This window comes from Rutilus rutilus (genome assembly GCF_951802725.1).
Source record: "Rutilus rutilus genome assembly, chromosome: 20".
In the NCBI taxonomy this organism is placed as follows: domain Eukaryota; kingdom Metazoa; phylum Chordata; class Actinopteri; order Cypriniformes; family Leuciscidae; genus Rutilus; species Rutilus rutilus.
This window is the reverse complement of record NC_140225.1, coordinates 34,173,455-34,196,858: the sequence shown is the minus strand read 5'-3', so window position 1 is coordinate 34,196,858 and position 23,404 is coordinate 34,173,455. Positions and strand designations below refer to the sequence as shown.

At 36.9% G+C, this 23,404-nt stretch overlaps 1 protein-coding gene across 2 annotated transcripts in view; it reads left to right on the top strand.

Annotated features, from left to right (window-relative positions):
* The first annotated feature begins 5,422 nt into the window (after window positions 1–5,422).
* abcc2 (ATP binding cassette subfamily C member 2) overlaps window positions 5,423–23,404 on the top strand; it is a 37,806-nt gene continuing 19,824 nt past the window's right edge. Inside the window, exons 1-15 of one of the 2 annotated variants that reach the window (XM_084391484.1) lie at window positions 5,423–5,531; window positions 5,631–5,891; window positions 7,570–7,740; window positions 9,549–9,692; window positions 9,786–9,926; window positions 13,957–14,079; window positions 14,168–14,223; window positions 14,759–14,981; window positions 17,225–17,412; window positions 17,913–18,090; window positions 18,864–19,118; window positions 19,544–19,609; window positions 19,705–19,842; window positions 21,785–21,931; window positions 22,870–22,954. In XM_084391484.1, the coding sequence (XP_084247610.1) occupies window positions 5,850–5,891; window positions 7,570–7,740; window positions 9,549–9,692; window positions 9,786–9,926; window positions 13,957–14,079; window positions 14,168–14,223; window positions 14,759–14,981; window positions 17,225–17,412; window positions 17,913–18,090; window positions 18,864–19,118; window positions 19,544–19,609; window positions 19,705–19,842; window positions 21,785–21,931; window positions 22,870–22,954 (1,957 nt within the window). In that variant the 5' untranslated portion in view covers window positions 5,423–5,531; window positions 5,631–5,849. The other variant, XM_084391485.1, reaches the window with a different exon arrangement.

Below are 23,404 nucleotides of genomic sequence, written 5' to 3'. Positions count from 1 at the left end.
GGTCTGCTAATCAATGGCGGCCCGCGGGGAAGCTTCGTTTTTTTCTGAACGATTACCCCCTTGGTGAACTCAGACCAATAACCAAAAACAGGACGTGATGTCTCAAGACGTGACCCTAAAATGTACACTGGCAGCGTCCAAAATCACATCCTCCCTTCAGTAGGTGCTTATTTTGAATAAGTAATAACTTCACATCTACTAAAAAGTATGTTCTACAGGGCTTAAAGTATTCCAGCACCATTGCTGGATCTCCGGCGTGCAGCCATGAGATAAAAAAAATATATATATATTTGGGAACTCACATGCGGTATTTCACCTACCAATCATATGAGAGGAACGCAGCTCTAACTAACGTTACAAGCCTATCAGAAGCAGAGCAGGGCGGGTCCTGGCAACACAGTGTGATTGAGATCCATACTGCCATGCAAAGACAAAAGACCGTAACTTGGTTTTTGATACCAATCTTTCATTTGAAAGTCACGTGTCTAGTATCTGTAAAACCGCATTTTTCCATCTTAAAAATATATATCGAAATTACGTCATATGCTCTCATTGAGAAATGCGGAACAGTTAGTTCATGCGTTCATGACCTCAAGGCTAGATTACTGTAATGCTCTACTGGGTGGTTGCCCTGCACGCTTAATAAACAAACTACAGCTAGTTCAAAACGCAGCAGCTCGAGTTCTTACCAGAACCAGGAAGTATGAGCATATTAGCCCGGTTCTGTCAAAACTGCATTGGCTCCCTATTAAACATCGTATACATTTTAAAATATTGCTGATTACTTACAAAGCACTAAATGGTTTAGCTCCGCAGTGCTTGAGCGAGCTCTTAACGCATTATAGTCCTTCACGTCTATTGCGATCTCAAAATTCCGGCCAGTTACTAACACCTAGAATATCTAAATCAACTGCTGGCAGTAGATCCTTCTCCTATTTAGCACCAAAACTCTGGAACAGTCTTCCTAACATTGTCCGGGAAGCAGACACACTCTGTCAGTTCAAAGCAAGATTAAAGACATCTCTTTGACATAGCATTCACATAATACATTATAGACTTCTATAATTCAATGTTAGGCTGCATAGATTAGGCCAGCCGGAACCGGGAACACTTCCCATAACTCCTGATGTACTCGTTACATCATGAGAAGAATGGCATCTACGCTAATTTTAGTGTCTTTGTTTATCCCGAGGTTTTCCCGCAGCCGGCCGGATTCAGGCCGTTTCCAGATCTGACGAAGGACCTTCGCCTGGACCGATGACAACGCAGTGCTGAAGTGCCAACTAGTCTCTCCCTATGGAGGATCCCTTTACCACTCTATAGATAAAGCTTTGTTGGGAAAATTCGTTTCGCGTACCTACCCCGAAGTGACAAAATAAAATTCTGTATCAAAATTTATAAAGAAAGACCAGTACTTTGTTTAGGCTTCGTTTGTAGGGAATTACAAACCTGCGCACATATATTCAAACGTACATAACTATAGAACCAATTCTTAATGCGCATGTGAACGCCATCAGCGTTTCTCACAGAGTCCGTCGTTGCGACGGAAGAGAATCAATCAAAACTAACTTTAGCTGGAAAATAACTTTATTAAAGAACCGCTATAAAGCCGTTACTCAGAAGTTAGATAGTTAAAGTTAAAGTTACTCATCAACTTTATTTTCCAGACTCATAGTCCATTCAGAAGTGTTAGCGATCGCCCTCGCGATCAGAGGCATAATAAGACCAATGCGACAGGAAATCCCAATTAAGGTGAATTTATTGTGAAGACAGTGCAAATCCAACAGCAAAAACAAAAAAAAAACAAAGAAAAACTACAAAAATAACATAAATATTTACAAGTTTTTGTGGGAAGGTATCCACAACAGCAGTTGTATCGTTTGGTTAACAAACTTTCTGGAACAAGTTTCTATGGATTTGCTTCCACTTCACACAACCAACCTGACCCTCCTGCACCATGCTTCTGGCAGCCATTTATAGTCTATGCCACACCCTGGAATGTACCATTCTACAGGTAAGTTTTACTTTCTAACATATGTACTTCCAACCACCTAATGCATATTAAACAACATCCATAATTAAATTACACAGTAACAAGAACATGCAACTATGATGCAAAACAACGAATTAACAATTATAAACCTTGCTTTACAGGAACATTTGGAAACCCCCCCCCCCCCCCCCCCAGTTACCCAACATGGTTTCTCCCAATCAGGCAGCATGTCCACCATGTTTAAATACTCTGCTTTTAAACTAATACAGGTTTGGTCACAGGTGTTTTCCAAGCAGGTAAGTTAGATATGTAATAATGTGATACACAATTTTCAATAAAGTTTTCAAACATATTTGTGTTGTGGTTCTCTATAAAGATGAGTGAACAATGTTAGCGGCTAATGATACCCAAACACATTGTACATATCCACTACACATAACAAACAAATACACATTGTACCCTCAAATATCTAAAACACATTATACACAATACATTCAAGTATTGCACAAACATTGCACATTCACAACACTGCAGTCTGAATATCCAGGATATCAGTGTCAGTACATAGACTGCGTTAATGCTGCACATGTTTGTGTGTTTGATATGGTGTACCTACATACAGTCCATTCATGATCACGGGTTTGCTCCGTGACAAGAAGGCACAGACATAACATGCAACATACATTAAAAAGAGAAAGATAAACATATACAATTCCTATGAAAGACTAGGAGTGGAGTGATGATTGGTATCGTATGGCACTAATCCCAGGATTTACTAGCAGCATAACAATGCTGTTCTGGGAGTCGTTCAGGCGACAAATGAATTTGTAGATGAGTCTCCTCAATAATGCCTGAAAGGTGCTGACCCCTGCATTACAAAACAGGTCACTGGCACTAGAGCACCTGGGTTTGTTAAGCAGTATCCTCATAGTCATTATAAGCAACCTTAAAGGGGTCATATAATGGTACATGCACTTTTACAAGTTGATTGTACTGAAATGTGTGTTGGCAGTGCCTGTACACAACCATCATAAAATGATACAAATCCATCCAGTGTTTTTTTTAATTTTTTCCCCGTCTCAAATCAAGCCGTTCGACCGTGTGACGTCACACGGTCGGACGCCCCTCCCACGATTGTTGATTGACAGCAGTGTTTCAACACAATCATAGTCCGCTCGTCATTGTTGATACGCTGGAGCACTGTCTATGAGCAGAATGGCATCTAAGCGAGTGTGGTGTTCTCGGGTGTAATAAGGAACACAGCATCATGTTGATGTTCCTAAATCTGAACCGCTGAAGACGCAGTGGCTGAGTTTTGTTTTCGAAGGGAATATTCCCCACCATCAACGTCAATGCTTTCATGTTTGCGCGAATCATTTCACACACCAGACTGCTTTATAAACGAGGTCAGTATAAAGCTGGTTTTGCTAAGAAGCTGCTCCTGAAAAAAGGATCAGTACCAACTATTCGTGTTCCTGCTGCACCTCCAGAAGAACTGAAGTGAGTGTAACGTTTTATTAACCTTTATATTAATATTTATATTAATCTTTGCAAATCGCCAGCACGCTTCACGATGAATGCAGCTGTTTACACTCAGGGTACATTACGGCATGTTTTCTATGTATGACGTTCTCAATATAATTCATAATCCCACGTTTATAATGCGTTATGGTTATTGTGTTATTATTACAAACGGTGTCCGCACAGAACAGAGGGGCGGGGTGAGCAAAGCTCATTATCATTTAAAGACACATGCACTTAAACGGCGTGCTGAAAACAGAGCTGTTTTTGACCAGGTAAAATGAGTGTTTTCTTACAATACTAATGAGAATTTTGAATTAAAGTATATTACAAACTTTTAATTTAGACCCTAAAGAATCATATTAGCTTGTACAAAAATGGCATTATATGACCCCTTTAAGGTCTGAATGGAACCCATTTAGGCTACCCATGAGCATTAATACATAGAGGCAGGAAGAAGTACTTTAGAAACCAGCCTTTATTAATTTTTAAGAGATGGGGTTTGGGGCTGGGTCCGTGGGACTGTTTCTGGGGGACGAGTCTGAGGGAAGAACTGGAGACAATGGTAAGGAGAATGCAGAAGACAAAAGGTAGGTAAAATAAAAAGTGAATCCCCAGAAACAGTCCCACAGCCCCAGCCCCAAACCCCATCTCTGCAATAATAATTAATAAAGGCCTCGAAAGGGAACATCTATGGTTATAGTATGTAACCCCGGTTCAGTGAGAAAGGGTACGAGACACTGTGTTTGCCTTTTTCTCAGGCGCCCTTCTTATATGCTAGGGCTACAACGTCATCGCACTGCATCGTCCAATATGGCGTGTTTGTACCCGTGCTTCAGACACCTGGTTTCGTGTCAGCGGCCGACGCAGCGTCTGCTTCCCTTTCTCTCGGATCCGGGTTACATGCGTAACGTAACCCCAGCCGTTTTTGCTCAGCAGATGCAGCACTTATATGACCAGCAGCTGAAATGACTAATTGTTTAACAGTAGGAAAAAAATATTTTTCATTAGATAAACAATTATGAAGAAAACGCTGTGTAACGGTCATTAAGCCTGTCATGCTGATATGTCCTTGAATCACCAATGACTCACAGCACACACTGTATCTTATCCTGACAGATGTAATGATTAACTGTAAACATTATAAGTAGGCAGAAGATCACAATGTGAAAAAACACCTGTCTTACAGTATTTTGAGGAATTTAAGATATATTTTATGCACATACATTGCCTATATATGTTTCTTCACACCCTAACCCTTGTTTGGGATCAATAGTCTTGTGTCAGCTTTGAATTTAGACAGTATTTAGTGTGATGTGTTTCGTTGTACAACATAAACCTAATCTAATCTATAAAGCAAGAACAGATAATTAGTACTTTATTTATTTGTGTGTGTGTTTACTTTAGCAAGTACCTTGTCTTAAGTTCCTGTTGTTAACTTGTTGCAACTTTTGTGGGATTAAAAATATCCTAAATAAATTAGATAGATTAATTTATTTTTATTTGTATATTATTTAAATAAATGTTTTGGTTATGCTTTATTTTGATATTCCCCCTGTAGACATTCTTTTGACTATAAACAATGTTCACATGTCAACTAACTCTCATTAGAGTATTAGTAGACTGTTAGGGTTAGTAGAAGAAGCTGACCTGTAGTTACTTACAGTTAGTAGAAAGTCTGTTGGTGGACCATCAAAATTAAGTGTTTGCAATGTTTTAAATCAAGCAAATGTATAGTAATTTCATGATTATAACTATAATATGTTTGTTTCATAAGACTGGCCATAAGTAGCCATCCTTTGTTTATCTTTCTTTAATGATTTTATAATGGCAGGAAACCCTACCTACAACAACAGAAGCAAGAGAAAAGAGAACGGAAAATAGCTGTTTCCTATCGTGTGTGTGAGTGTGTGTGTGTGTGTGTGTGTGTGAGTATCTCTGAGTGTGTGTGAGTGTCCATCCCTCCCCCTCCTCACATGTAGCCTACATAACCATGGTGTATCTGGACTTTAGACTGGTGAGTAATGAAAACTGAATAGTAATCTCTGGGCTGTTTCTGTTTCAACAACTGGGGAAAGGTTAAATGTGTAAGCATTTGTTCTGTCACAACGGACAGGACGCTCTGAGACGACACGCCACTCAGTTCATTCATCCGATGTGGGGGAGCTCTCTCAGAAGACCAGAGTTCAGGTTAGGAAGAACAGCACAGATCAACTCGAGGTTTATGTGACGCTTCCACAAGAATATTAACTTCAGCGCTGAGAGAATCAGAGTGGTGTTTAGTGGAAGAAAAGCCTCGTGTGTGTTCGCTGCTGGTCAGTGGGATGGAAGAAACATGTCTGCGGCTTTAGAGAAATACTGCGGCTCCGTTTTCTGGGTGAGTTTCTTCAGCTTTCTAAGTTCTGAATGATAATACACTCAGATTCTTCAATACAACAGGCTAAAGTCCTGGGAAATTCATAAAAAGAGAGACCAAATTATATTATGTTGCTGGGACGTATCAGAATATGACCTTACTTTGTGCGTTCTACACAAAATGCAGCCCTAAATGGTACGAATTAAACGTTTTTAATTTATGCTTATTTTGTAAAAGATTATTTTGTTTTCTATGACAACTGACACTGGCTCTGAGCAGGATTATTATTGTTAATTGTTAATGTTATATTCAAAACATTTCTGTTCATTCATGAAATAAAGCTGAAATAAAATACAATATAAATATTATTTGAAAAAATAATAAAAACTAAACGAAAATTAGAAATGTTGCCTCGGCAATAAAGTGAAATAAGTTGAAGTTGAAGCACTCAAATTATTAACTGGAAATAAATAAATAAATAAAAATAAAGTTGAAATAATTAATAAATTAAACCTAAATAGCAATATTAAAAAAATAGTAATACATAATATAATTATATATAACTAATACGTTGACAAAAGCACATAACAAAATGACTAAACTTTATACTAGAATGAATGTGAAAATTAAAAATATAAAATAAAAGATAATTATTTAGCCTATAAATAAAACGTAAATTAACACTGGTTCTGATCAGTATGTGGATTTGATGCAAGTTATTTCAAGAAAATGTCAAATGAATTAAGTCTTGGGCATAATTATTGTAAATTAAAGTTGTTTTAATGAAAGTGATTTTATTTTTATTTTTAAATACAAATTTAATAGACTAATAACTAGAATTACATTTCCATTTATTAATTTAGCAGACTCACAAAAGATTTTGAATTAATCATTGAAAGCAGATTAAGCTATATATATATATAGGCTATTATCACTAGATCCATTATTTGATTCTTTATTTACGTCATGATTCTTTGTTTTTCTTGTTAACAAGAAAAACAAAGAAAGAATCATGACGTAAATAAAGAATAATGGCTCTAGTGTTAATCATGGAAGAATGAAATAAAGACAGACAGAGACAGTTATGGAGTTGTTGGTTTATATATATATATATATGGTACCACAGACAACATTTGACATGCAAGGCTCAGTATGTCCAGATGTTTACCCAGTATACTTAATTTAATACTTCATGTTCAAAGATAAAGGTACATTAGAAAACGTGGATGACAGACAGAAACGAATTCACGTCAGGTTTGAAGCCTTACGTCCTAATCTGCAGTTTATAGGTAAAAGGTAATTTATGAAACCAGAACAAAAACATGCTGTTAGATCATGACATTGCATATGATAGTAATTAAAGTCCTTGAGTCACACAGTGTTTTCTGAGAGTAACTACAATAACAGATTTAATCATTGACAGTCTCACAGACTCAGCAACATCAGGATGACTTCTGCTCCGAGTTGAGCTCCTGCCCGTGTGTCTGATTTCACTTATGTCATGCCTTGATTTATACTTCTACGCCGGAGCCTCTGTTTGACGCTTTGTTACATTTTTGGAGAGGTGCTCGTCAGGGTACGCCGAAGGGTACGCGCGCTACACACGACGTAGCTATGGCGGGAGTTCGACGCAGAAGTTTAAATTGGGCTTAACGTGTGTGTGTGTGTGTGTGTGTGTGTGTGTGTGTGTGTGTGTCAGAATGCCTCGTACCTGCAGCGCCCGGACCCGGATCTGCCGGTGTGTGTGGAGAGGACGGTCCTGGTCTGGTTCCCCTTGCTCTTCCTCTGGCTCTGCGCTCCCTGGCACTTCACTAGTTTCTGCAAGAAATCTGCCAAAGCTCCGGTCTCACGACTCTACATCTGCAAACAGGTGAAATCTGATCAGATATCATTCATTTCACAACAAGGTAACACTAGTTTACAGTGTCCTTGTTACATGTTACATTTACTTGCCATAGTAATAACAGTAAATGATGCATATGCATTGATACCCAAACTATACAGTAAGTACATGTAGTTGCTTAATATTACTCAGTACTTAAATATTTAATTACACTGTAACAATGACACCTAAAGTGTAACCCACTACAATCATCTTTTAAAAACACAGTCAAATAAATAGTGGAAACTTGTTACTTTAGTTAGATGTTCTCAGTTCTGTCGGAACAATATCGCTGGATTCACTGTCAGAACGCTTTTGTTCGAGCTGGAACACTGACAGCCAATCAGAATCCATCCTGCTTTAACGAGCTCGAGCGTTTAAAGAGACAGCGCGCTTATAATAAACAGAACAATATTGTGTGCTAATGTAGTTATAGTTATCGTTCTTAATGTGAATAGGCCTTTACAGTACGTGTCCACTGGCGCGGAAACCTGTACGATAATCAGAACCGCAACATCCTAACATCCTTTCAAGTGCCAGGACATTACCGTAATCCTACTAATGTAAACAAACAAAAATACAACAAAAGTTACTACAAAGGACATTATGTTATATGTTTAAGTGCATCTTTACAATCCAATTATCTTACATTCTTATCATAATTAAAACTATCTTTTATGACCTTTTAAAATAATAGTGAATCAGTTTATAGGGCCCTATTTTAACGATCTGAAACGCAAGTATCAAGCGCGAAACGCAAGTAACTTTGTGGGCGGATCTCGGCCCTAATCTAAAATGTGTTGGTCTGAAGACGCTTCATTACTCATAGGTGTGGTTTGGGCGTAACGTGAAATAAACCAATCAGAGCGTCATCTCACATTCCCTTTAAGAGCAGGTGTGCTTGTTCCATGGCGGTTTGCTATTATAACGGCAGATTTGCCAGACGCACGCCAGCAGCGGTTCACAGCCGAGGAGACCGACGTTCTCTTCAGGGCCGTAAAACACAGAGAAGTGACATTGGGGATGGAGAAACCCACCCAGATTAGCTTCGGTTAAACAGGCGTATAATATTTTGGGTAAATGTGTGAGCTAGATTTATGCCTCTTCATGGACACCACAATGATTTCCCTCGTGTGGAATATTTTTCCTTGTAATTATGTATGGTTTTCTAAAAATGAGAACTGCTGCTTCTGTGTAGATGAGAGAAGCAAAGTGTATGTGCGTTGTGCACACGCTACATTATGGCCAAGCATGCGCCCTATAAAATAGCGCCTGAATAACATGCGCAACGTGCCACTGACTTTAGACGAGGTTTCTCCTGGTCTGTGGTGGAATTGTTTTCTGAAACTGCAAAATAGCACCAGGGAACGTTTGCGCCGGAACACGCCTCCTCTCTTCGCTGAACCGCCCCCGGGAGCGCAAGTTCATTCCCTAATTTACCGACGTGTGTCTGTGGAGGGAGAAGTCCGCTGTGCGTCGGGTGCAAAATAGGAATGATACACGCGTCGGTGTACAAAGTCAATTGCGCTGGGTGCGAGATAGGGCCCTATATGTCAAGCCACAAAACATTTGACATTCATGGACTATTACTCATTCATACCTTTGAGAATTTTATTTAGTTAGATTTTTTTTGGAATATAATTTCTGTGAGGTTTTGAGCACATTTTTGATTGCAGATCCTAGTTTTCCCGGTCTAATGTTTTCCCGGTCCCCTGGTTGGCTTGTTTAGGTGTGAATGAACGCCACGCTGTTCGTCTCATTGTTCACTGAAACTCATTGTTCTTTCGGTCCCTCAGACTGTGTGTGGGCTGCTGTTCCTGACAGCGGTAGCGGAGTTAGCGCTCACTCTGGGAGAGGATTATGGGCCGTCGAGTGAAGCCGCCGCGCAGAAACACCCAGCAGTGTTTTACACCAACCCTGTTCTCTTCGCAGTTTCATGGGTACGTTCATCAATCCTGCAGGCATCCAGAAACACACAGAGCTGAAGACACTGGATGAATGCTCAGATCAGGTGTGTGTGTGTGTGTGTGCAGATAGTGGTGATGTTGTGCCAGGAGTCGATGCGGCGCCGGGTGAAGTCTGTAGACTCCGCGAGCCTGTTCCTCTTCTGGGTCCTTCAGGTGCTGTGTGCGGTTTTCCAGTTCCAGACGTTACTGAGGGAAGCGCTGGCACAGGTACACACAACACTCAGATAACCAGATACTGGACATGTTCAGTTTGCCATGCCATTTCCTATAGAAATCAAATCTTTTTTGTTAGTATGCGCTGCGCATTTACAAATAGAAATTCGATCAGGCAACAAAATAGCATCCAGCAAATTTGATATTAACCCAGCATGAAAGATAGGTCGACCATCTGACCACAGCCCCAAAATCATGAGCAACCCCAACCGAATTATGATAATCTGTGTAAATAATCACACATTTTCCTTTCGTTAATTTCCAGGCTTCAGTTAAAGCCACTAGATCAGCTCCTTAAACAGAATAATTAATGCCAACGGCCCGAAGACTAACTCTTCAGATCCAGTGGTCACTGCCTATCTTGCTCGATTCAGGCCTCTCTTGATCATTTTTATGGTGACTTTTAGCCAATTTGTCACTTTTTCTATGCAGTCAAGTCTATTATTTTACATTTATCATTCTGATCACACATAGTTGACTATTTAAATTTAGACTATATATTTCCTAGACAAGGGTTTTTAACCCATGATGGACTCAATCTTCAATTTCCCAATTCCAATTTACATAAATACTCCTAAACATATTAATCCAGAGAGTAATTCAAATAAACATCATAAATGACAAAATTAGTCATAATTACCAGTAGCAGACAGAGCTGGATAGCTAATAAAGCTCGTCCCATGTTCTGCATCATCTTTTCATCGGATTCACTCAGAATTAACAGCTTCTTTAAAGTTTTGTCGTTTCACGCAACCCATCTGTAATGATAAAACAATATTCTTTTTTTAATATATTACCTACTTTTACATGGTCTCTTAACCAGTTCAAAATTATGTCTGTTCATTATTCATTTGTTTTTTGTAAAAAAGTAATCTGGGTTGTTTTGTCAACCCAAATCATTTCTTTGTTTTGTTCAAGCTTTAGCAGATAATAGTCAGACATAGCTCCACTCAAACAGTCTCTCTTAAGCCTCTTAAGACTCTAACTTAGACACAACGTAATATTAAATTCCCTACAATATAGAACTTTCAAATTAAAACCCTTGCGACAATCTAAAATACGTTATTCAAGTAACATTTCTAAGGTTATCTTTAGTTTAAATGCTGGATTCACTTAACCTTTGTTATCCAGATTTTCTCTATGATTTTTTTCTCAGAAGATCAGATTTTCTCTTTAAAAACAGTCTTAATCTTTAGCCATCACCATTTCTTGTCTAATGACCTGCAGGAGTAAAACTCTGTTATCAACACTTCTATACATTTTTCTTCTCGCCCATTAGGCAACCAACATCATGTTCCTCATATAAATGACGTTTTGTTACTGTCTCCACAACAAATAATGACAATCACCTCATGGTCTCAGCTGGTTCTTGAAAGTTCATTCCCATCAGCTCTTTATCTCTAATCTCCTTTTCTTCAGGGTGTTGTGATGTAATGATATAATGCTGGCCTCACAGTCATCCGCTCCACTCTCATACCCATCTCACATAAACACCATCCACTCTCAGACAAACCCATCTCACATAAACACCTCCATCAGCAGATGCCCAGTGTGGGCGTGACCCCCTGCCTTAGGTTGCCCTCTGTTTGGCCAAAGAGGATCTTACCCGTTGTCACCTCGTGCACACTGGTGACCGCTCTTTCCCATCATGAAATCAGTTTTCTTCAACAGAATCAGGTGTTTTCTGTAGCTTAGGGAAGGCACATTCAACAGCCAATAGAGCCATTGGGGTTGCATAGTGTTAAAACAGGGAGACAAGTTAATAACAGCAGTGTTTAATCACTTAAATCTGTTAAACCTCTTCAAATCAGCAAAATCTCACATCGGTCGATCCAGTGCACATCTACGTCTGTAGCCGGAGCTAAAGCATTTAAATACAAATTGCCCTCTGAGTGTATAATATCTAAACTGTCTGTAGCATGACTTCTTTTAACATCTCTCTGTCTATGATTTTCAACTGAAACACTGTACTTTACTATAAATAGCTTATTATCACTCATGACACAGGCTCAGATCACAGCTGACTTTGAGAGTCATTCAGGGCTGATACTTTTCATAAACTTGTGTCATTTTCATTCTACTGTCTTTTTAACTCTAGATTTTTTATTTTGTAATCATATATTTTAATTGCTCTTAACTTGAAATATTTAAGTAGGCTAATTCATACACAACTCAGATTACAATTTTCATGTAATCTCAACTTAATTATTTTTAGTAGTGGAAACTTGACTAGCTTTTAACCAGCTAATTCAAAAAATGCTACCTTGCTAATTGGTGACATAATGCTTTGATAGTGTAATGATTTAGTCCACTGGAGGCAAGCTGAAGTGAGAACCCAAATGCTATTTATTAACAAAACGAGATCAAACATAAAACAAAGGCATGACGAGGCATGAAACTCAGAACCAGAACAAGAACAAGAACAAGAACAAGAACAAGAACAAGAACAAGAACAAGAACAAGAACAAGAACATCAACAGGAAACAATCAATACTGGACAAAGACACAGGGCTTAAATACACAGACTAATTACAAGACAAGGAAGACCTGTGAACAATGATCAGACGATTAACCAATGACAAGTCATGGCAGGATCACATGACAAACAGGGAATCACATGACAAGACAGAAACATGACAATGACAAGAACAAGAAACAAAACCCAAAACGTGACAGATAGCATTAGCATAGCATAGCACTCGATTAATGAGTACAGCCATTTAAAACATTTATCGTACACTGTTCTCAACCCAAGCTCATGCTCCTCTCGTCACGTGATGGAAACCCCCCCCAAAAACCCAACATAACAGAAACTCTTCTAAACTAGCATAACAAAACATTAAACACACTTTTCCCCACTCTCCCTTTTAGGTGTCATGGCAAAGCATGCTGGGAAATAGAAATCCCAGCCCAGTTTCAGTTCAATTTAAGTTTGTCTAAATTAAAAGAAACAAGTTCAGAGAACTCAAAACAATTCAACTTACTTAAAATGGGTCAGTTTTGTGAACTCAAAAGAAACAGAAAGTTCTAAATAAAAGATAATTTGATGGAACTAATTTGTATAGTTTAAGTCCCTACTCGAACCAATTCATTATTTTGAGCGTTAGGGTTTACAGTGTCCAGTTCCACATGTACTTATTATAGTGATTACAAGAACTGTGTAATAATTAGGCACTAACCCTGAACCACGAGCATCAAATATGATCGCCAGGCTTTTGAGGAAGGTTTGTTCATCTCTCAATCATCATTGTATTGCATTGCATTATGTTTAAAACATAAAACTGAGCATTTAAATATCATCTTACTAAGACAAATTATTGGCAGATATTTATATTTATATGCAAGTATCTGCTGTACTGTTATAAAGATCTCATTGATTTACATTACAGAAGTTCATCTTACTTTTTATCCATATAAATAAATATATATTTTTCCTCCATATTCTCACTATATCAGGCTATATAAGCCGTAAAAAAACTGATGTATCAAATATGATACTCGACATAAAACACATATGCAAACTTTTCTCAGTTAAGGTTGAATAAATGGTTCCATTTAAAAAAAAAAAAAGAAGATTTTCGGACTATTATTTCATATGTCGGGCGTTACAGGGTTAATAATGGCACGGATACATGCCCTAGTAATTAGGAGTGTCACTACACCAAAAAATCATAACCTAGACACTTATCTTAAATATCACCACAAAGCAAACCACTAACGTCATCTTTACCTGCATACATAAACTCACATATTTACTGGATAGAAAACCTCATTTGGTTTATTGTGTTTGTATTGCCGTCTAATGTAAACTCATAAATCTGTCCAGCTCTCGAACCAACATTATGAATTTCTGTAAAGCCACTTTGAGACTGTGTATAATGAAAAGAGCTTTATAATCAAAATGGACTTGACTTGATTTTATGTGTTTTTAAATTGACGGTAATATTGCCAAATGCTGTAAAACATTGTGGCTCATTAAAAGTGCACGACACAGTGTGACTAACGCATCAACGTTTTCCCTCAGGATGAAGTGTCGGATGTGCCACGGTTTTCCCTGTTCTACATCAGCTATGGCCTGCAGATCATCGCTCTGGTTTTATCAGCCTTCGCTGACCTTTCACCCGAAGTTAAACAACTTTCACAAACGGTACAGAAAGCATGCGAGAAACGCCACTTGTGATGTCGCTTGTAATAAACGTATATTTTTCAAATGTACTTCCTCTAATTCTTCACAGAATCCCGAAGCAAAAGCAGCGTTCCTCAGCAGAATCACCTTTAACTGGTTCAACAGGTGCATCTGAGTTTACTGTGTTCCTTATCTGGTTAGATTAGACTTTCTGCAAGCCACTGTTGTGTCTATATGACACTCAAATTATGTGTATATTATATATATATACACACATACAGTCAAACCAAAAATATGAAGAGTTCAGATGAAGAGTTCAGATGCAAAAGCCTCTTAAGTGCATCTGAAAGTTTCTTTTAGAATGATCATTTTTATCAAGCTTGTATATTTAAAGTCAGTAATTTCACTTACATGGCAATGCAAATGACCTATTAATTGTCATTTAAGTGAATTTACTGAACTTAAATATACGAGCTTGATAAAAATGATCATTCTAGAAGAAAATGGCACTTAGAGGCTTTTGCATCTGAACTCTTCATATATAATTTGTGATATATTTTCACTGGTCAGTGCAGGACACTGTAGTTCATTTCTGTAAGTGAGGAGAGCAAGGTGTCTGAATAAACTGTGGTTTGCCTGTATATGTGTGTGTGTGTGTGTGTGTGTTCTGCATAACAGCCGTGTACATGTTTGTCCTCAGCATGGTCATCAAGGGTTATAAGAGGCCTCTGGTTCAGGAGGACATGTGGGATCTGAACGAGGAAGACTCCACTCACTCCATCTGTCAGCACTTCGAGGACGTAATGACGGAAGAGCTGAGGAAGGCTCGCGGCGTCTTACAGAAGAAGCGAAGCAAGCGACCGGCTCGTGATGAAGGCCAGAACGGCTTGGCCAAAGGAGTCAGTCAGGATGTTCTAGTTATGGTAAGAGAGTCTGTCTCTGGATTGGTGTTCACAGCTTTACTGTGTATTATTAGTGCTGGTTTGCATTGCACAGACTGAAGAAAACTTACAACTTTAGATCAACTTAAAAAAAAAAAAAAACTCTAATTTATTACAGCCAAATTTATTAGTTTTTCTCAATTTGTGGTTTGAGTTCAAACCTTTAATTCTGATGAAATATCTACAAATATAAACAAAAGCAACTACAAAAATATCATTTTCAATTAGGAGAACAGATTTGGTTTAATTAATATAAATAAGACCTTAATGTTTGTTGTGATGTCTTTTTAAAATATGCGTCATATTTTCTGTGAAGTCCTGACAACGAAACAAATATGAAGAAAACCCACAATAATTTCAGCAGAAAGTAAAACTGTGAAGAGAAAATACTATTTAATCGAAATTGTGTCTTTCATTTTCTTTCTTTCTTTCTGTCGTGGTAATTCATTGTTTGATTGACTAGTGTTTTGTGATTGAGTGGATTATCGAGCTTAAAGGGATCGTTCACCCAAAAATGAAAATTAGTCCATGATTTACTCACCCTGAAGTCATCCTAGGTGTGTATGACTTTCTTCTTTCAGACGAATACAGTCAGAGTTATATTAAAAAATATCCTGGCTCTTACAAGCTTTATAATGGCAGTGAATGGCTGTTTCTATTTTGGAGTCCATAAAAGTGCAGACGGCCTTTATTAAGCTGTGTGGAGCACTTTTATGATGGACAGATGCACTTTTATGATGGATAGATGCACTTTTATGATGGATAGATGCACTTTTATGATGGATAGATGCACTTTTATGATGGATAGATGCACTTTTATGATGGACAGATGCACTTTTATGATGGATAGATGCACTTTTATCATGGATAGATGCACTTTTATGATGGATAGATGCACTTTTATCATGGATAGATGCACTTTTATGATGGATAGATGCACTTTTATCATGGATAGATGCACTTTTATGATGGACAGATGCACTTTTATGATGGATAGATGCACTTTTATGATGGATAGATGCACTTTTATGATGGATAGATGCACTTTTATCATGGATAGATGCACTTTTATGATGGATAGATGCACTTTTATGATGGATAGATGCACTTTTATGATGGATAGATGCACTTTTATCATGGATAGATGCACTTTTATGATGGATAGATGCACTTTTATGATGGATAGATGCACTTTTATGATGGATAGATGCACTTTTATCATGGATAGATGCACTTTTATGATGGATAGATGCACTTTTATGATGGATAGATGCACTTTTATCATGGATAGATGCACTTTTATCATGGATAGATGCACTTTTATGATGGATAGATGCACTTTTATGATGGATAGATGCACTTTTATGATGGATAGATGCACTTTTATGATGGACAGATGCACTTTTATGATGGATAGATGCACTTTTATGATGGATAGATGCACTTTTATGATGGATAGATGCACTTTTATCATGGATAGATGCACTTTTATGATGGATAGATGCACTTTTATGATGGATAGATGCACTTTTATGATGGATAGATGCACTTTTATCATGGATAGATGCACTTTTATGATGGATAGATGCACTTTTATGATGGATAGATGCACTTTTATGATGGATAGATGCACTTTTATCATGGATAGATGCACTTTTATGATGGATAGATGCACTTTTATGATGGATAGATGCACTTTTATCATGGATAGATGCACTTTTATGATGGATAGATGCACTTTTATGATGGATAGATGCACTTTTATCATGGATAGATGCACTTTTATCATGGATAGATGCACTTTTATGATGGATAGATGCACTTTTATCATGGATAGATGCACTTTTATGATGGATAGATGCACTTTTATGGACTTCAAAACAGAAACAGCCATTCACTGCCATTATAAAGCTTGGAAGTCATACACACTTAGGATGGCTTGAGGGAGAGTAAATCATGGGCTAATTTTCATTTTTGGGTGAACTATCCCTTTCAGTTCACTGTTCATCTGTGTGTTTAGTGTGGTTTACACACTGTTTCATTCACCTTTGTTTTCTTTCTAGCTTTGCATTCAGTTTATTTTGTTTGATTTAATAAATCTACGCTGCAGTTTGATGGGCTAATCCTCTCGCCTCATCTTCTTCTTCATCATAACTTTATCATAATCTGTCAAAACAAAAAAGAATCTAAAGACTAACTGACACACTCACAATATTTCTTACTAGGAGGAGATGGGGAAAAAGAAAGACAAAAAGAAAGACAAAAAGAAAGCGAAGAAGGATTCTGAATCTGACTATCCTCAGTCCTGGCTGATTCCCACCATCGTGAAATCCTTCAAAGTTGTTCTTCTAGAGTCCGCGTTCTTCAAACTCATTCAAGATCTGCTGGCGTTTGCTAGTCCACAACTTCTCAAGTAAGTGGTCTGAATTTCTGAGTCTTTCCTTGTGCCACATGACTTTATGGCCTGCAAACAAAGTTATGAACAAACGATCTTCCAGAAACATTAATAAAATGTTCGTTCAAAGTTTTCTGGCCTTTAATAATGTTCTCAAAACATTTGCATAAAACATTATTTATACATCGATCATGGAACGTTTTCTCTTTCTAAAAAGTTTAATTGGATGTTTGTCTAATGTTTTTTTAAATGTAACTGCTTGTTTCGAAACGTTCAGAGAACATTCAAAAGTAACATTTGCATAATGTTTGAAGAATGATTCAGTGAAATGCTCCTCAACATTCACACAACCAAGACAAACATTTAAAAAACTGGACATCTTTAATGATCAGAGAACAAAGCTTTTATAATTTCATGGGACTGTTAGCAAAACATGTTTTTGTTCGCTGGGCAGTTTTGATCAGGTATTATCAGTTCTTTCTGAATCTGGTGGAGCAATATGATGTGTTTTGTCACAGGTTAATGATAGCCTTCGTTCAGGACAAATCGAGTAACGCCTGGACCGGATACCTGTACGCTGTGCTGCTTCTGCTGGTGGCGTTCGTACAGTCCGTTATTCTGCAACAGTATTTCCAGCGATGTTTTGTCCTGGGCATGAAAGTGCGCACAGCCATCATGGCGGCCGTTTATAAGAAGGTACGCTGTTAGATCTCGGTTTTGCACCAATCTATAATCTTCTTTGCAATATTCTGCATCTGTGGTTTTAGATGTCTGCTGTCATTTTAAAGTGCCCCTATTATGCTTTTTCTGATATTCCCTTTCATGTAGTGTGTAATAAAAGATCTGTAAAAGATCTGCACAGTTTCAAAGATCAAAGTGCAGATAAACTGAGTTATTGTCTCCTAAAAGAAAGAAGTGATTCTGAACTGAAACGAGTCGTCAGTGATTCCAGTTTTACTTCCTACATGAACCTACTTAGGTTTGTAACTAATTTGCATAATGCCCGCCTCTGGTCTTGATTGGCTGAACATCATCTCTTAGCTCCGCCCTCAAACACTGTAGTTTATCTGAGAGTTTGGTTCGTGTTGTTCATGTCGAGAAGACGCTGTTTTCTGAGATCGATACGGTAAAACCCACGCCATCGTTACTGTTCGTATCACTGTGATCAAGAGCTGAGATTCAGATATGATAATGAGCGTTTGCTTCTGACCAATCACAGCAGAGCAGCTCTCAGAGAGGCGGGGCTTAGAGAGACTGAATCTTCGATGGAAGCGTTTCAGACACTGAGAGAAAACAGCTGACGCTACAGTGGAGATTATGAGTTAAATAAAGTGTTTTTGACCTTACTTTAATGTAAACCTGTTGTAGGAGACTCCGAAACAACATTAGAACAGCATACGAGGGGCATTTTAGCAGTCTAATCATTTAGTTGCATCATAACCAGTGGATGGTTTTGTGATTCCTTTCAGGCATTAGTTGTATCTAACGACTCCAGGAAAGAGTCGACCGCGGGAGAGATCGTGAACCTGATGTCAGCGGATGCTCAGAGGTTCAACGACGTCACCAACTTCATTCATTTGCTGTGGTCGTGTCCACTGCAGATCGCTCTGTCCATAGCGTTCCTCTGGATCGAGCTGGGCCCGTCGGTGTTAGCCGGCCTGTTGGTGATGGTGCTGATGGTTCCCATTAACGGCTGGCTGGCCACCAAATCCAGGTCCTTCCAGGTGATCACGCTTCAGAAACCTTATGCTATGAAAGACAAAAGAAAATTTCACTTTAAATGAAGCCCATGCTTATAATGAATTATAGCTCCATTTATAGTTATTTATTAGTAAGTATTACTATATTATAAATATATTTATAAAGACTCAATAAGACCTATTCTGCATTATAAGAACAGTTATAGTTACATTTCTATTATTTTTATGATTACATTTGCTTTTCCAATGCACACGCTCATAATCCTTTATACACTGATTTATAAGTATTAATTATTCAGTCGTACGGTTCCATGAATGTATTTGTAAAGATGCATTGCTGTAATGTTATTATATTATAGTTACAGTGACATTTATAGAAAGTGTTCCTGAAAACACAATAGAAATATAATTTCATCATTATCCACTAAACTCCACATGCTTCTTTTCAGGTGGAAAACATGAAATTTAAAGACTCGCGCATGAAGATTGTGAATGACATATTGAATGGAATCAAGGTAAGTGGTTTCCTACACTCCTCTAGCATACAGGACACATGGAAATATGTTTTTGTGACGTGTATTTTCTCATTTCTTTGTCCTCTGTGTGGTAGATCCTGAAGTATTACGCCTGGGAATCATCTTTCGAGTCTCAGGTTCAGGATATTCGAGAGAAGGAGCTGAAGGTGATGAGGAAGTTCGCCTACCTCTCGTCCGTCTCCACCTTCATATTCTCATGTGCTCCAGCTATTGTGAGTATGATAATGTTTTATATACAGTATGCTTTTCTATTGCAAGGTAACACTTTATTATACTGTTCCTTCATTAATGAACAACTACACAGGAACAAATGAGTAACGCACTCTAGTAACTGCTGTTAACTAACAAGAAACTCTGGTAACACTTTATAATAACTGCACGCTATTAATCATTAGTTAAGCATTACTAAACAGTTAATTCATCATTTATAAAGCATTAATAGACATTAATAAGCAGTTTATAAATACAGCTATAAATGCTTTATTCTTGATTTATAAGCATATCTATAATGTGTTTAATAATTGTATTTTCATACTTTATTAATTATCAATTTATCATTTCTAAATAAACTATAGCATTATTTACAAACCAGTTATATTATTTACCATTATTTACAAACTAGGTGTTGTCATTGATTAATAAGATCACTTAGAAAGTGTGAGTAAATGTAGTAAATGCAGGTATTTATAAAGCATTTAGTAGTGGTCAGTTAACTATTTCTGTGAGCTCATCTAAAGTGAGGACTAGTTATGCATTGTAAAGCATTTATAAAGGAGATTTAAAGGCTCATTGATCTTCTAAACAGAAAAAGGAAACAAACACACACAGTAATACAGAACATAGAAATATTAACAGACTTTAAATCTCCTTTATAAATGCTTTACAAAGCATAAATAGTCCTCACTTTAGATGAGCTCACAAAATAGTGAACTGACCACTACTAAATGCTTTATAACTACTTTATAACTACCTGAATTAACCCTGAATTATAGTAGAAATACATGTTAATAAAGCATTTATTAACACACTAAGTAACTATTACTATATGTCTGAATAATAATATGTATTTAAATAGTTTATTAATCATTTACTTACACTTTGTAAGTGATCTTGTGAACCACTGACAACTCCTAAATAACCGGTTTGTAAATAATGCAATACTTCATTTAGAAATGATAAATCGCTCATTAATAAAGCATGAAAATACAATTATTAAACACATTATAGATATGCTTTAAAATCAAGAACAAAGCATTTATAACTGTATTTATAAACTGCTTATTGATGTCTTTTAATGCTTTATAAATTACGAATTAACTGTTTACTAATGCTTAACTAATGATTAATAGCGTGCACTTATTATAAAGTGTTACCGAAACTCTGATTAATGAATTAGTTGAATGTGGTAGTTTGCTAATTATCTATTAGCTAATCAATAACTACTATTTTTCATACCTCACTGAAGACTATAAGAACTACAATATACAGGTTCATAATTAAAATTAATAATGCATAATGTATAAGGTAAGGGTAGCCCATTAGTAATAAACCAAGTGTTTCTACATCTTTCTAAAGGATCTACTAATGATTTGGATCAGTGTCTAAAGTGAAGGTCATAAACACACTAGTAATGACTGAAGTGTCACCAAATCCATCAGAAGGAATTTCTATTCATAATCTCAAAAGCTTAATGACTTAATGACTTAATGACTTCATGTTAATTATGAACCTGTAAATAGTAGTTCTCTGGGAGGAATGAAAAAAATCACTATTAGCTAATAATGAACGACCTCATTCGACTGAGCGCTATTACTTACTAATTCATTAATCAGAGTTTCTTGTTAGTTAGTAGTTACTAGAATGTTAATAATGTGTTACTCATTCGTTCCTGTGTAGTTATTCATTAATGAAGGAACAGTATTATTAAGTGTTACACAACATTATCGTTATTATGCTTAATTTTCCTAAACATATGGTACAGATGTCTTAACGTAAATAACTTTCAGTGGTGTGTGAGATGAGGGATCCTCAAAGTCCGGCTCAGGCAACAGTGGATCCACAGCAAAGTTTAAATCTATTGAGATCCTGAATGAATGAATGTCAGAAAGCAAGCAGCCCACGATAGACACTGAAGTCGTGTGTGGTCATCCTCAGGTTTCTCTCGCGACCTTCGCTGTGTTTGTGTCTGTGAGTCCTGATAACATCCTGGATGCAGAGAAAGCTTTTACCTCGATCTCACTCTTCAACATTCTGCGCTTCCCACTCGCCATGCTCCCACAGCTGATCTCTATCATGGTTCAGGTACGGCAATCAATGCATTATTAAACTGGAAAAGTGATCAGTTGACTTAACTTTTAGTGAAACAAACATGTTGCCTTAAAATTATATAGTAAAATTATTATAGTAAATAACTTCAAGCTTAATCGAAAAAATTAAGTAATGTGGAATTGTCAAGTTCACATAACTTAATTTTTTCAATTAAGCATTAAGTTTATCTACTTAATAATTTTAAGGTAATGTGTTTATTATGTTATGTTTATTATGTTTTTTTTAAGTGAACTGAGCACTTTTTACTGTGTGCGCTGTAAAAAAAAGTTGCTGCCTTAAATTTTTAAGTACAATCACCTTTAATGTTTAAGTAATTTCAACTTAAAATACATTAAACTGACTTAAAAAAATTGTTGAATCTTGTATAACTTGTATAAGTTGATAATTGCTTAACTTATTTTGATGAGTTAAAGCAATGTAAAAACATATGTTGTCATTACTTATTGATCATATCATTTTTACAGTGTATATATTTATATTGTTATGTATACGGAAGCATTGGTACAATAAGGTTCATTAGTTAACATTAGTTAGCAAGAACTAATACTGAACTGCACTTATATAGCATTTATTAATCTTTGTTAATGTTAATTTTAACATTTACTAATACTAAAATCTTGTTAACATTAGTTAATGCACTGTGAACTAACATGAACAAACAGCTTTATTTTTATTAACTAACATTAACAAAGATGAATAAATACTGTAACAAATGTATTGCTCAATGTTAGTTCATGTTAGGTAATACATTAACTAATGAACTAATGAACATTAACCAATATTAACTAATGAACCTTATTGTAAAGTGTTACCGAAGCATTTTATTGCTACCTTTCAATAAGCTTTGTTTGCGGTTATAAAAGTGTTTTCGACCTTGTTCAAAATCTAACAATACTTTCTCCACTGTTCAGACCACTGTATCTAAGAAGAGACTCGAGAAGTTTCTGAGTGGCAGTGATCTGGACACGACGGCGATAAAGCATGACGACAGTAACAGTGAGTCAGGAACTCTTTTCAGCATTCTAGCTGATTCCTGATCGTTGTGTTCTTCAATAGTTCAAGCCCAAGCTTCCAGCCAACATATTACGTTCTAAGAACGTTTTGCTAACGTTCACTTGGTTATGAAAATGTTATTTCTGAATTATCGCTAAATGTTAAAAAAACAAAAATGGTTTAAAAATGTTTTTTCTTAATTATGCAAAAGTTAAAGTCCCCCTGTAGTCAATAATTTCATGCCTTAAAACTCATCTTTAATCACCAAAATGACATTTAAAAGTTTTTTACTTGAAAAAATGTCTTCATGCCTTAAAATATCTTGAATGTAACTCGACACCCTTGCCTCATTTAGTATGCGCGGTTCTATGAATATGCAAATGAGCCCCGCCTCCACTCACTCACTCAGCTCAGAGATCCACTGGTTGACGATCACACGTTGATCTGATTGGT